The sequence below is a fragment of the Mustela nivalis genome (assembly GCF_964662115.1).
Source record: "Mustela nivalis genome assembly, chromosome: 11".
NCBI classification, from domain to species: Eukaryota; Metazoa; Chordata; class Mammalia; order Carnivora; family Mustelidae; genus Mustela; species Mustela nivalis.
In genome coordinates this window covers 101,769,731-101,783,554 of record NC_139030.1, presented here as the reverse complement: position 1 = coordinate 101,783,554, position 13,824 = coordinate 101,769,731, and the positions used below count along the sequence as shown (strand labels likewise).

The following is a 13,824-nucleotide window of genomic DNA, read 5'->3' as shown; positions in this document are numbered from 1 at the left end:
GCACAGGAAGGAGATGAAAGGCACAGACTCTGGAGCAACTCTGCCACCCATTGCCTGTGTGACACTGGGCAAGTTGTCCAATATCTCTGTGCTTCCATTCATTTGTCTCTAAATCAAAGATGACAGTAGTTCACCAAGCTGTTGAAGGATGAAGCCCTGAGAACAGATGGGAGCATGGCAAACCTCTGTACATGTTTATGGGTTTAGGTAGTTTGATGTCGTGAACCCTTAAATTTGAAGAAAGGTGAGTACAAAAAAAAGATTAAGGAAGGAGAATAAACTCGCATGTTGTTATAGTTGAGTTTGAACAATACATTTTATGAAGTCTTTAGTTCTATGTGTGGTGGAATCTTCCCTCTGCATAGGAAAAATCAAAGATCTTTTGATTTTGAAAAATCAAAGAAAGAAAGTTTTATGAGGTTTAATAGCACTGTTGATTGATGACTTGGCCAGATAACAGCCTGTTTAAAACTCAATTTTTATCTGGCTTTAAACACATTACCCTGGGGAAACCAGTCAGACTCCAAAAGGGATGGGCAAAGACACTGACTTAATTTGTAGGAAAGGAGAACACAGGGCGCTGCCAGGAACCACTCCAAGTCCCTGCGGGCAGAGTGGGCAGAGAGCCCTGGTTGGTGCTTCTCACGTGGCAGCGTGGCTATAAATCACCCCACGCAGCGGGCAAGACTAATGGTTACCCAGGTTTTTGCTCTAATATATCTGCTCTTGAGAACAGACAGACAGACAAACCTCTATTCTGGTGGAGGCATTCTTTTCCTGGTATGATGGCTTCTGTTACCAATTCCGATGAACTGATTTTTTTTGTGAATGGAAGAAAGGTAAGTTTATGAGAGGATTAATGTGAATTTTTGTATACCAGGGACAAAAGCCAAGCTAACTTTTTTTCTTTTACTGCAGTGCTACTTGTTGTATCCTTATTCTCTCTCCTTTTTCAAGTCAGCTATCATAATATGAACTTGAACATTGATCATTAGTTCAGGATTTGGTGCACAATATTAAGGAATAGTTTCTTTTGGAATCAGTAAGGGACTCTCTTTGTTATGTTACAAAATCAGTTCTGCCACAGGCACGAAAAACTGTCATTCTCCCCCTTTTTTTTGGATATTAGCTCTACTTGAGTTCACCAATTCTATTTTAATAGAAGGCCTATATGACATCGAGGATAACAGTAGCAAAGAATGATTTTGTTTTGCTTTAATCACCTCAGGCTGATGAATCAACCTAGAGGCAGAGGCCACTCTGTCTGAAACACGGACTACTCAGTAAGCTGCCTTCTCTTCAGAAGAGATGTGGCGGCTCTAATGCTTAGCCTGGGCCAGTTGTTCTCAACCCTGTACTTTAATGAGCAAAATGAATACATGGGAAGTTTGAGGTGCCTTGGGACAATTAGAGAAAAAAACTAGTTAAGTATTAAAATGAAAAATTAGTTTGGACAGTCATTTGTTGCTAATGCTTCTCAAGTTTCAGTTATTTTAGATTACTGATGTTCTTCCCTAAAGAAAGAAACACAACTTCAATGAAGGCAAGAATTCTTGGGATTTTTGCTTGTCAAATAGCAGGGAAACATCTTATTTAGGAAGTCTTTGAACTAAACAACAGAGAAAGAAAAGAACGAAAAAAGTCTGGGTTTAGCAATAGGTCAGGACCTTGAATGACCTGAACGTCAGAAAGATGATTGGTGAGTAACAATTAGTAGTAATTCAGAAGCTAAGAACTTACTCTGAGTGTGAGGTAAATAGACTTTGCTGCTTTTCCTTTGTTGGAATATAACCATTTCTCCCTCAATATTACATTAGCATGATTATTCCTTCTCCAGGTCTTCAGTCTTTTGCAAACACAGATGATATTTTGCTCTTTTTACCCTTCTCTGTCTTAAAGATTTCTAAGACAAGTTACTGATGGCCAAAGGGGGGAAATTATACACCTCTTTGTAGAAATTGGTTTTGTTATTTTTGCGGTTGTTTTTCCTTCCTTTAGACCCACCAGCACAGAGCTGAGCAAAGCACACTCACCTCTGGCCATGGCATTCCATCCCCACAGTCTGGACAAGACTCCTCTTTTGTTTTCTTTTTTTTTTTTTTTTTTCTTTCTTTTTATGTCCTATTGTCTCTTTATTTCTTTCCCCCATAAGCATCTACTCTGTGCATTTTATATATATGTCCTTCCCATCTACTTTCTATATAGTTATTTAGAAATATAGATGTATCTTAGAAATATACAGTGCTTGGCCTGCGTGGTATTGTGCAGGAGTGTGTGTGTGTGTGTGTGTGTGTGTTCTTACGCAAGTGGTATTGTGACTTATAAATTCCCTTTTGTGACTCACCACCGTTTTGAGATTTATCCATGTTGCTCTTTGAAAACCTGAGACTTCTGCATGCTAGTTTTCCAGACTGCACATCCTTCACTCTGCTTATCCAGGACCCTAGCGATAGACACATAGGATGCTTCCAATTCCCCACTACCCCGAGAAATGCTGCAGTGAACATCCTACGACGTGTCTCCTCACCAACACTGGCAAGAGAGTCTTTGAGTGAGATTGTACCACGCTGCTTTCAGAGGTCCTTCTAGGTGGCTTTCCAGAATCCTGCACAAGTTCCTTTTCCCACAGTTCATTGCATGACAGGTGCCGTTTCCTTGCCTGTAGATGATTTGCCAATCTTTAGTGTGCCAAAACTTGCTATAATCATGCTTCCTAAGGTTTGCTAATCTAATGGGCAGGGTGTCTCGGGGGTTTCGCTTGCATCTCAGTTACTGGTGAGGTTTTCCCTGTTTTCATATGCTTACTAAAAAGGGATTTTTTTCCTAAGTGTCTATAAATTACTGGAGGAAACAATGTACCCATACAATTTTGTGAGCACAGCTATTGGTATGACCACTATTTCTCATATGATTACTGAAATATTTTTTGAAATACCATACCAAATATATTTTGAAATCTCAGATACCATATATCTGATATGTCAGAACTGCATTTGGCAGTCTTTAATTAATTTCCCAAAGTCTAATCTTGCCTTTTCCCTCATTTGGAACCTGAGCAGACCTTGTCATGATTGAAGGAGAAAGCATTAAATCAAGTGTTGCACTCACTGGGCATCTAAAGTGATTGGGGAAGGTTTACTATTTATCTGGAATGTTGTCTCAGGTATATCAATGTCTTTATACCACAGAATAGTGTCGTCAGTCTGGGTTCCCCCGTTATAGAGGAAACAGTCCTGGCTTGCCCACCATCACTCCCTATCCCCTATCTTGCTCCCACCTTTGGAGATAATTTCCATAGCCACACATTAGGGTGTCAAAGCAAAGCTAACTATAATGCTTTGTTTCTGAGATGCCACTATACTTAGCCTCCTCCTCATGCTAAGATTCCTAGTGGAGGGCTGATGAGCTCATCTCTAGCTGAGTAAATCTTCTAAGGACTTAGAAATTTTGGAAATAGGCAGCATATGAAGAATAATGTGGTTTGTTGCCTTTTTCTAGGGTGATGACAGTAAAAAACACTTTTAATGGAATAATGTCCTCTGTCTCAGGTTCATTGCTACACTTCCTTGTAAGTTTCTCTTCCATTCTCTCTAATCTCGCCTGACTATACCTAGCAGAAAAGCTGTCTGGGCCAGCAAAAGCAGACAGTTTTCATCTCATGTGCCAGCTTCTTTCTATTGGCAGTAACAGCCAGGAGTGCGACATGAGAGGCAGAGCCAGATTCATGCTCCAGTCTGCTCGTCCTTTGCTTAGTGGCACCTCCATTTCACTAGGGGGCTGGGAGCAGGGTATGGGAACAGGAGGGGCTCCCTTTGTAACATACACCCCTGACTCCATTAAGAAATCTCTGGCTAACCTTTTCTGTGACTTCCTATGGAGACAAGTTATCTGAGTCGATTTTGGAATCTATGTATCTGTTTTCCCATTTGGGCCCTCTCTGGGTGACTATAAGGAAAAGCAATCCAGAATTTATAATTGTCATATATATGGGAAAATTCAGAGATGTTGAAATAATATGCCATAATTTCTTTAAAATTGGTTCCAAGTGTTAGAAAGTTTTCCTTTATCTTTTTCCCCCTGTGAAGCTACCATCTGTCAAAAACGTCCCCAAAACAATGGTTAGAGTTGCCCTAACATGTTGGTACTATCTTCCTAAAATCCCTTTTCTCGTTTCATAATGTAGGTTGTAGAGAAGAATGCTGATCCTGAAGTAAACCTACTGTACTACCTGAGGAAAGTCCATATCCTTATATTTTACTGTAATGAATCTGGCCTGGGTGGTAAAAAGTGGACATGCTAAGACTTCTGAAAAAAGTCGCCCTGTATTTACTCAAGGTAAATACCCTTGTGTTTGACTTGTAGAGTCTAGTTGGAGTTTACAAAAGTCATCCAAAAGTGAGAGATTCATGCTTTGTCATATATTTCACCTGAGCAAAACCAAAAGAATCATCCAGTGAAACAGGAGTGCGTAACTTTAGAAATAACTATGACCTTTTGGGTCTCATGCCCACCCTGATAACTTTTTATATTCAGGAGTGTTAAAAACATCCAGCCAACTGCTCAGGGGTACATGGTGCTGGCATGTGTAGTTTCCCATGAGGACTTCCCTGACTTGTCACTTAGACCATTTCATAAGTCTTATTGGAGAAAACAAGGTTCTATAAACATGTTTCAAAATTCCAACATAGAGCTAATGTACTCTCAGCTCTCCCCCCCTAATCTGGAACTTTTTTACTCCCTACCCCTCCAGTACCTTCAACAGACCTGCAACAAACTTTCAGAAAAAATGTCTTAGGTTTGGGGAAGCACAGCTATTGTGGGCATGGTGACATAGATCTGTTTAGGAGAAAAAATTGCGTAGAGCAGTACCTACATGGTACATGTGCAGGTGTAAGTGGCAAACTCTGCATAAGCTCCCTAGTCTGGTTATCAGTGTAATCCTCAGGTCAGCTTCCTGCTTTTGATGTTGTATTATAGCTATGTGGGATGTCATCTTTGGGGCAAGCAAGGTGACAGGTTTTGTTACTGTTTTATTGTTGCAACTTCCTATGAAACTATAAATATTTCAAAACAGTAAGTTGAAATATATATACTTACTGAATACCTACTAAGAGCCAGGCACTATGTTAGGCTCTGGGGAGTCCATACAAGACATATACAAGATATATACAAGATAATGTTATCCCCTCTCTTCAGGATCTTCCCCGTCTTTTTGCCTCCCAACATACCCACCTAAAAACATCCCTTTGTTTCTCTCTGTATTTTCCTGCCAAACTTATCTAAAAAATTATGTGTACCTGATGCCTCATTTTCTTTCCAGACTGTTTCTCACCATATAACCCCTTGCAATCTGGTTTCCTAACCCATCATGCCACTGCTTTAGCCAGGATTGTCCCCTAATATCCCGATCAGCTCACTATTCTGCCCAAGCCAATTATGACCTCTGCCCACGAGATCCTTTTTAAACTCGCCCAGAAAAGGCCCCAAGCAAATTCCAGTAGATTCTTAAAGAATCTAAAGCAGAGGATTTACATATATTATTTGTTCTTTCTTTATGAAAACATATAAACATCTTACAGGGAAAAGGTACACAGTGCTTGGTGACAGTACCAGTTCAGGAGCTGTGGGTATTAAATTAATATTCTCTAATCTAGTAAGAAGATAGAAGCATACATTGCTGAACAGGGCAAGTTAAGCTCCCAGAGACAGTTTTCTAAGTTTTTCCCATGTACTATTTCCCACCACCTAAATGATGACCCCTTATCCACAACTCTGAATTCAAAAGCCTTTTACACCTCTTTGGGATGTAAACCCTGATCTCTCATGAGGTCCTTGGTTGTCTTCCTGTTTCCCACTTAGTGTGAATATCCCTATGGTTCACTGCAGAAATTCTCACGTGTTTGATTACAAGGTGCTGCCCTAGCCCCACTTGGGAATGCTATCTTATTACCTTTGTAAAATATGGAAACTTTTACATCAGAAAGGCATCTGGCCTTGAGGGTTTCGGATAAGGCAGCATAAGTCTGTAATTTCTTCTCATCTTTCCCCATTGAGCTCATTTATATGCCAAAAAATGAAATAGCTCTCTAAACAAGAAACAAGAAAACATGTTTCTTGTTACCAGTATCCGAGGAAGAACAACGTAAGAAGCAAAGTGGCCTGCGCCCCCTCTTTTTCCTTGACTCCCTTCCTTCCAGTCTACCTCACAGGCACCAAGTACAGCTGTGGAAGTGGAGGCTGCGGCGCCTGCACCGTCATGGTGTCAAGATACAACCCCAAGACCAAGGAGATCCGGTATCCTTTGTGTTGGGCCCAGCCCTGTCCTAGGCACATCTGGGGAGGGTGCAGAGGTGTGTCTTACTTTTCCTGTCCACAGGCGCTCCCCTCTCTTCTTTCCAGGTGGTTATCACGCTCACAGGACCTCTAGGCCTGCTCAGCCTGCAGCTTCGTAAGCTCCAGATCTTTCCCATGGACTTTGTTTCCATCAGAATCTACTGTCCTGTGTGCCAGTCTCTCAGGGTCATGCTCTCTCTTGCTATACAAATACTTCTTTGCTTTCAAGCAAGAGATGTCAGAGTTGGGGGTCAGACAAGAATGCTTAAACATGAAGTAGCGATACATTGTCCTGGTAGGAGGTTTAGGTCTTTGACACGCTAAGAGGAATTATTTGCCTGGAAGAGCTGAACGGGATCTCAAATTACCTTGGCCTAACATGCAGATTTGCTCAGGATGATTGAAATGAATGGTGAAGGAGTTGTCTGGCAAGATTCCAAGTTCTTGTCTTAAGTCACTGGGTGGTGCTCTCTACAAATTAGGGAACTTGGGAAAGGAGTGGAGCAGAGAAAGGGAAAGCAATAAATTTAGCTTTAGACACATTGCACTAGATTAATTACGAGACACCTAAGAGGAATTGTCCTCAGGCATCTAGATAAACCGTTCTGTCACTCAGAGAAGAGGTCTCATCCAGACCTATACCTTACCTGAAGCTATCAATCTAAATATTAATGGTAATAAAAATAGCTAACATTTATTGAATGCTTATCATATACCAGGCAGTGTTCAAAGTAGCTTACATATATTGTCATATTTAGTCTCCAAAGCAGCTTTGAGATAGGCATCACTATCACTCACATTGAAAAAAGGGGAAGCTGAAGCAAAGAAAGTTAAATAACTGGCTGGAGATCATGTGGGCCATTTGGTAGTGAAGGCAGGCATTCGGCCCTGGGCCTTCCGGAATGAAGCACACTGCACTTACCAGCTCAAGACACCGTAGAACAGACATCTCAGAAAGGAGAGGAAGAGGGAGTTGAAGGAGGAATAGAGGAGAAAGTTCATAGAAGGTAGAAGTGGTCGATATATGAGAATATATGAGACTCCAGGGAATGACCTAGGGCCATTAGATTGCTCCTGGAGCACGTTCAGCAGACCGACAAGGCCGGCGCACGAGGTACAGACGACACAGGAATGGCGGAAAGGCCGGGAAGCTGTGGACAGCCTTTGAAGAAACTTGACTAAGAAGGGAAAGAAAGATGGACCAGCAGCTGGAGAGAGACATCGGTTTGGTTTGGCTTCGTGTAGTGATAGCAAACACTTGAATTTACTTTTAAACTCAAGGGAATTGAGGGGAATGAGGCTATAGAAGGGAAGAGGTTAAGAGGACTCTCAGTGACGGAACAGGCCCGGGGCAGAGAAGAATAAATGGGAGCCAGAGCACACAGGGAGAAGGAGGAAGGATTCCTGCCCTCCTGGCCTAGAACACAGGGCGGGTGACTGCGACTCTGGGTGAGAAGTGGTGGGCTGGGAGTGGATAGAGCTCGAGCTTCTATCTTCCACATGAGGTACGAGGGTAAGACTGAGGAAAGCAATGAACATTGGAAGAGCTGTTGAGAGCAAGGAGAGAGGGAGGTTGAGATTAAGGGGAGGTTACATGTAATATGGGGGAGGAGGAACTTAGAGGACACAAAAAACCAAAAATTTATCAGTTGCACTCTTTCTCTGTACACCAAGCACTCTCGCAGCCAGCTGGGTGGCTTCCAAATGCCTTTGACCAAAGAGCTGGTGGAGCCAAGAGCTGCACTTTTTTTTTTCTTTTTAAGATTTATTTAGAGAGAGCGAGGTTGCAGGGTATGGGAGGGGCAGAGCGAATCTCAAGCAGACTCCACACTGGGCACAGAGCCAGATGGGGGGGCTTGATCTCATGACCCTGAGATCATGACCTGAGCCAAAATCAAAAGTAGGGCATTAACCGACTGAGCTTCCCAGGAACCCCTGTCTTTTCTTCAGAATAGCATGCTTACTCTCTTCCAGGGTAGGAGAATAAAGGAAAAATTCCTAAGGAGAGGGACAATATCCCATGCCTGAAAGAGAATGAGACGTAGTCTGAGTGGGAATAAAGAAACTAAATTAGGCTAATGAGATCTGGACCACATTCCCAACCTGTGAGATGAGAATCTGGTGCTAACCACATTCACTTCATCATTAACACAGACTCTACTGTGGGAAAGATGATCATGATAAGGACGTAAATGGGTGGCTTCCACCTGTGGCCATACATTAGAATTGGCTGAGGAGCTTTAAAATGTGGTAAAGTGGTCCACCCCCAAAGATTCTGATTTAACTGGACTAGCATGCAAGCAGAGTGTCTGTATATTTAAAAGTAGCACGTAGTTGAAAATCAAAAGGACTAAACTACCCCATGGTGGAGTTTATGTAAGTCAGTGTGCTATCTGAAGAATAAAAGATTTCCTCTCCCTAGAATGGGAAATAATGAAGGTCTCTTGGCGTTCTTACACAGAACTGTTCATTATTCTTTTTCTCCATTTCTCTCTACCACTCAATGCCAGCCATATGTAAACTCTTTTCTAGAAACTTCTAGAAATCTATAGATGTTTACCAAGTATTCTCTGTATTCTCAGGAACTGTTGTCCCATGACTTTCCTGGACTCCCTGATTGACACTATTCACTCCCTATGATTCCAATGTATTCTCTTTACAAATACCCATCACAGCCACTCTCCAGTTACAGCCCTGATTGACACTATTCACTCCCTATGATTCCAATGTATTCTCTTTACAAATACCCATCACAGCCACTCTCCAGTTACAGCGTGCCTGGTGCCCATCTGCTCTCTGCATGGGGCTGCTGTCACAACGGTGGAAGGCGTAGGAAGCATCAGCACCAGGATTCATCCCGTGCAGGTAAGAGTGTAATTCTGGTATAGACATCCCACATAGTCTGTTGTACTCTCATCAACTTTGAAATCCTCCGTGCTTCTAAATTTTCATTTTGCCATAATCAGTGCTTCATAACTAAGGTTTTCTTAGAGACTGGTATATAAAGCAAGATTCCTTCTTTGGTTTTGGCATCTTTATTTCTCAGCTGCACCCTTACCCTAAATTAAAACAAGGACACTTTATACTACTAAAATTGATAGAAGCTACAAATTAGAGGGCTTTTTCCCAGAGGTTCTGTTGCTAAACCTTTACCACCACATTTATAGGGCAGTTTGTATGCCAAATCCCAAGGAATTTGCCATCTAGTGATAAATCCAACACAATTCCCTCTACTATTAGAACAGTATCTCTCCTTTTAGTTGAGTTACAGTTGAAGTATTTGGCTTTCATCTTAGGGGTCAATTTGAAAAATGTTTATTTAAAAACATTTGAAGCACACTCGAGCCAGCCAGTTAAGCTGCGTACCCTGTGAGAGACACATGGAAAGGAAACACAGGACGGACCCAGAGTCATGTTCCCCACTTATTTTTGTTGCTTCTTTGTTGTATTTAAATGCATAAAAGTTGAATATGCTTAAATTAAATATATGAATGGCACAACACTACTAAATGACACTTCACAATTTTTGAAGCATTTATATAGATTTTGTCATTTAGGTCTTCAAAAATTCTATAATACAGAGAAGGGGATAAAAATGACTTCCTAGAAACTGCTAGGTGATTTGCATATACTCATTCATTTATTCTCCCAATGATCCCATATGGTAGATACCATTACTATTCTAATTTTATTATTCTAATTTTAAAAATGAAGAAAAGTAAATCACCAAGGTCACACAGTTAATGAGGTTTAGTAGAGACCAAAACTCACAGGAGGGGGACTCCAAAGCATTTTACTTGTGCCCTAAGCTACACTTTCTATTTCACAGATAAAGAAATCAGGCTGGAGACTAAAGACAATTAATCCTGCCACTAGGCTTTTCTTGAGGGGAGAAAAAACAGCTTTCAAAAATAAAAATATTTTCAAGAAATAGAAATATTTTCCTCCAGAGTGAACATCTTTTATGCTGCACTCATTTCTGGAAAGCGAAATAAATAAGTTGTACTCCTTTCTAGTATCCAAAGTAGGGAAACAAGAGGTTTGAAGCATAAATAATGTACTATTTCCTCCTAGGAAAGACTTGCCAAGTGTCATGGCACACAGTGTGGCTTCTGCAGCCCAGGGATGGTGATGTCCATCTACACGCTGCTGAGGAACCACCCAGAGCCAACCCTGGATCAGATAACCAAAGCTATTGGAGGTGAGCTTTCTTGGTCCTCTGTAGGTAGGGCCTAGGGTAGAAAGTGCCCGAATAACTAGAAGAGGAAATCCCAGCCCATGGAGAGACATTGTGGCAAACTTTGAGATTCCAGGCACCTGGCTAACACGAAGGCCTCTTTAGTACCTTTAATACTTTCTAGGAAGTACTACCTTCCTTTTGTGAGCAGTGATGCCAAGAACTGGAGCAATATTGGTTTCGTTACAAATCTTTCTCCCTTAATGGATCCCAGTGTCCCTCTACGAAGGCATTCAAATAGGTTCTTTCTAACATTTATAATATTATAATCTTTTCCAAATGTGGAAATTTGGGTAGTGTGGACAAATTTATTTTTAAATTAATCTGTTGGACTCATTCATTAACTCTGCTTACTACAGTTAATTTTTAAAAAATTTTTATAAAGAAGATAGACTTTCTGATACTTTATTTTTATGTTCTGGTTGGGTTAAGAAGTCACGGGCAGCAACTAGTTATCACAAATAAACTTAGTAATTCAGTCTCCTAAAATGAAATAACTATCAAATCTAATGAACAAACACAATTTTCTATTAAGAAAACAAAAACAAAAATGAAAGAAAAGCATGTTAACAAATGTAGTTTCCTCTACAAATCTACCTACTTTCAAGGTAACTGGCCCCTAGTTCTTGGAAGGAAGCCGTGAAAGTAAACCTTTTAATATTATAAGAAAGCTCTTTGTCACTTTCAGTAAACAAGCCTAGTCAGAAATTCAGTATTATGATGAAAAGACGTAGACTAAAACAAAATAAAAATGCAATTTAAATTTTATGTAAGTGGTATATAAAAATAGTATTTTCCCCTGTTTCTCAACAACTTCTTCAGTCAAAACTTTTCACTTTCTTACGAAGTACTACTAAAACTTTGACCTATGGTTTCAATTATAATTTTAACCCAACCTGAATAGATAATCTTTATTCAATGAAATAATCCATACTAATGAGGAAATGAGAGCTTCAAAAAGCAGAGATCTTGAGATTCGCCCTACTTGTTGTTTGTTTTTTTGCATATGTACAGTTTTAGGATTATTTCCTCCTAGATTCTGTGCCTGTAATTCACATAACAACCATCAGGAGGTGGTGCTATAAAGTCTGGCTAAATTGATGAAGTAGATAAACTTATGCAGGGTATGAATAATTTGGAGGGTATATTTTGGTTCACAATCCATTTGCTTGAGCTCTTTCTAGAATTATAAATCCTAGCCACACTGATAGCTTTCATGTTAATATTTTAAGGGAAACAATAACATATAATAAAGTCCAAAGTAATACAGTTCGGGGTGGCATATATCTTCTAAAATGATCAGCTGGTATAAATCACCACTTCATATAATCTTGTCTTTCTCTTCAAGACTAAGGGGAAATTTTTTTTTTAATTTCCATATTTTTTCCCCGCAGAACCGGAAGAATTTCCGCAGTGGCTACTATTAGCATCCCTGTGGTGGGCCTTCCTGTGGTGGGCTTGTAGACTTGTCACTGATTATGTGGCCAAGGACAAAAACACGACAGAAAACTCTGATATTAGCTCTCTCTAACCTTTAATGTTTACTTATAGTTTATCAGAGAGAAGGTGTCCATTGCCTCTTAAATACTGGTATCTCGTGCCATGTTAGTTATGTTTTAGACATTTCAGCTCTTTTCCTTGACTCCAAAAGGAGATTCTTAACTCACACACTTCTACATTCTTTCTTCTTAGCAAAAGGAAAGATAGATTATGGGGTCTGAATTCCATCTCGAGCATGCAGATTCTTCTTCAACTGTTCTGTTCTAAAAACAAAAACAGAGGATAATCTGTTAACCAAGTTTCCGCATGACTCACTGGCATCAAGCTTTTACACTTTTGGATGTTTAAACCTACCCAATTCACACATTTATATAGCTTATGAAATTGTTAAGCTGCATCTGGACATATCATTTTGAATTTATTTTTAAAAAATAACAGTTGGGGGAAATTGGAAGGGGAGGTGAACCATGAGAGACTATGGACTCTGAAAAACAATCTGAGGGTTTTGAAGGGGCGGGGGGTGGGAGGTCGGGGTACCAGGTGGTGGGTATTATGGAGTGCACAGATTGCATGGAGCACTGGGTGTGGTGCAAAAATAATGAATACTGTTATGCTGAAAATAAAAAATAAATTTAAAAAATAACATATTCCTGTTATGAAAAATGTTAAGAAAATGCTTTTTCTTTAAAAGGAAAAAATCTCATTCATATTTCTGCCCTCAGGAAATAACCACAATCACACACTTCTGTTTGCTGTCAGTCTTTTCTATGCATACATTTTGTTTTCTTATTTTGAATCCTTGTGGCTACTATATATATGATTTTGTACTGTACTTACAGTTTCAACAGTGTAACATAAGAATTTTTTCATTTTATTAAAAACCTCTTCATAAATATTTATAATGGCTGCAGAATTTCAGTATACTTTGTAAAAAAAGTATTGGGAGGGTTCATGAAATCTAAGATACTCCTTGCCTTCTCCAGGAACCTGGAACCTAAGATCCATTGAGGGAGATGAAGCATGTACATAAATGACCCTACGCTACCACAGTTGATGACAGCCTGCAGAAAGACCCAGACAGTGAATACAGCTCTGGCTGGGGTGTTAGAGCAGACCCCATGGAAAAGGTCCCTGACAAATGGACATATTCTCCCTAAGAGAACATGTGAGAGAGAAAAGACTATGTAAGAAAAGCTTAACAAAGAGACAAATGAGATGTTATGGGAGTGGCAGGGTTGCTTGAGTTAGGACAGGGGTAGGAAATAAGGCGGGAAGAGTTGATTGGAAAAATTATGGAGACCTTTGTGATATTTCAGGGAAAAAAGGTAATCTCAAGTTTTTTTTGAAGAACATCTCTGTTCCCAAAAGAAAAAATCTAATTAGTAATAGAGCTATTTCACTGAAAAAAATGAAGCACAAATAAAGAATATATTTCATTACTATTCCTTTAAAATTTATCTCTCTTTTTTTTTTTTTTTTAAGATTTTGTTTACTTGGGAGAGAGAGAAAACATGAGCGGGAGACAGCATAAGCCAGGGGGTGGGAGGGCAGAGGGAAAGAGAGAAGCAGGACCTGGGATCATAACCTGAGCCAAAGGCAGACACTCAACCAACCGAGCCATCCAGGCACTCCAAAACTCATCTCTTCTTAATCAGGTAATTTGTGCCGCTGTACTGGATACCGACCAATTGTAGAAAGTGGAAAAACTTTCTGTGAGGTAAGTTACAATAAAAAAATTTTTTTCAGTTGATTTA

The 13,824-nt window shown here is 40.1% G+C and overlaps 1 protein-coding gene across 2 annotated transcripts in view; it reads left to right on the top strand.

Moving 5' to 3' along the window:
- Positions 1–558: 558 nt before the first annotated feature.
- LOC309843415 (aldehyde oxidase 4-like) overlaps positions 559–13,824 on the top strand; it is a 56,987-nt gene continuing 43,721 nt past the window's right edge. Inside the window, exons 1-6 of one of the 2 annotated variants that reach the window (XM_082688921.1) lie at positions 559–839; positions 4,184–4,259; positions 6,198–6,294; positions 9,090–9,198; positions 10,408–10,534; positions 13,726–13,787. In XM_082688921.1, the coding sequence (XP_082545047.1) occupies positions 783–839; positions 4,184–4,259; positions 6,198–6,294; positions 9,090–9,198; positions 10,408–10,534; positions 13,726–13,787 (528 nt within the window). In that variant the 5' untranslated portion in view covers positions 559–782. The other variant, XM_082688920.1, reaches the window with a different exon arrangement.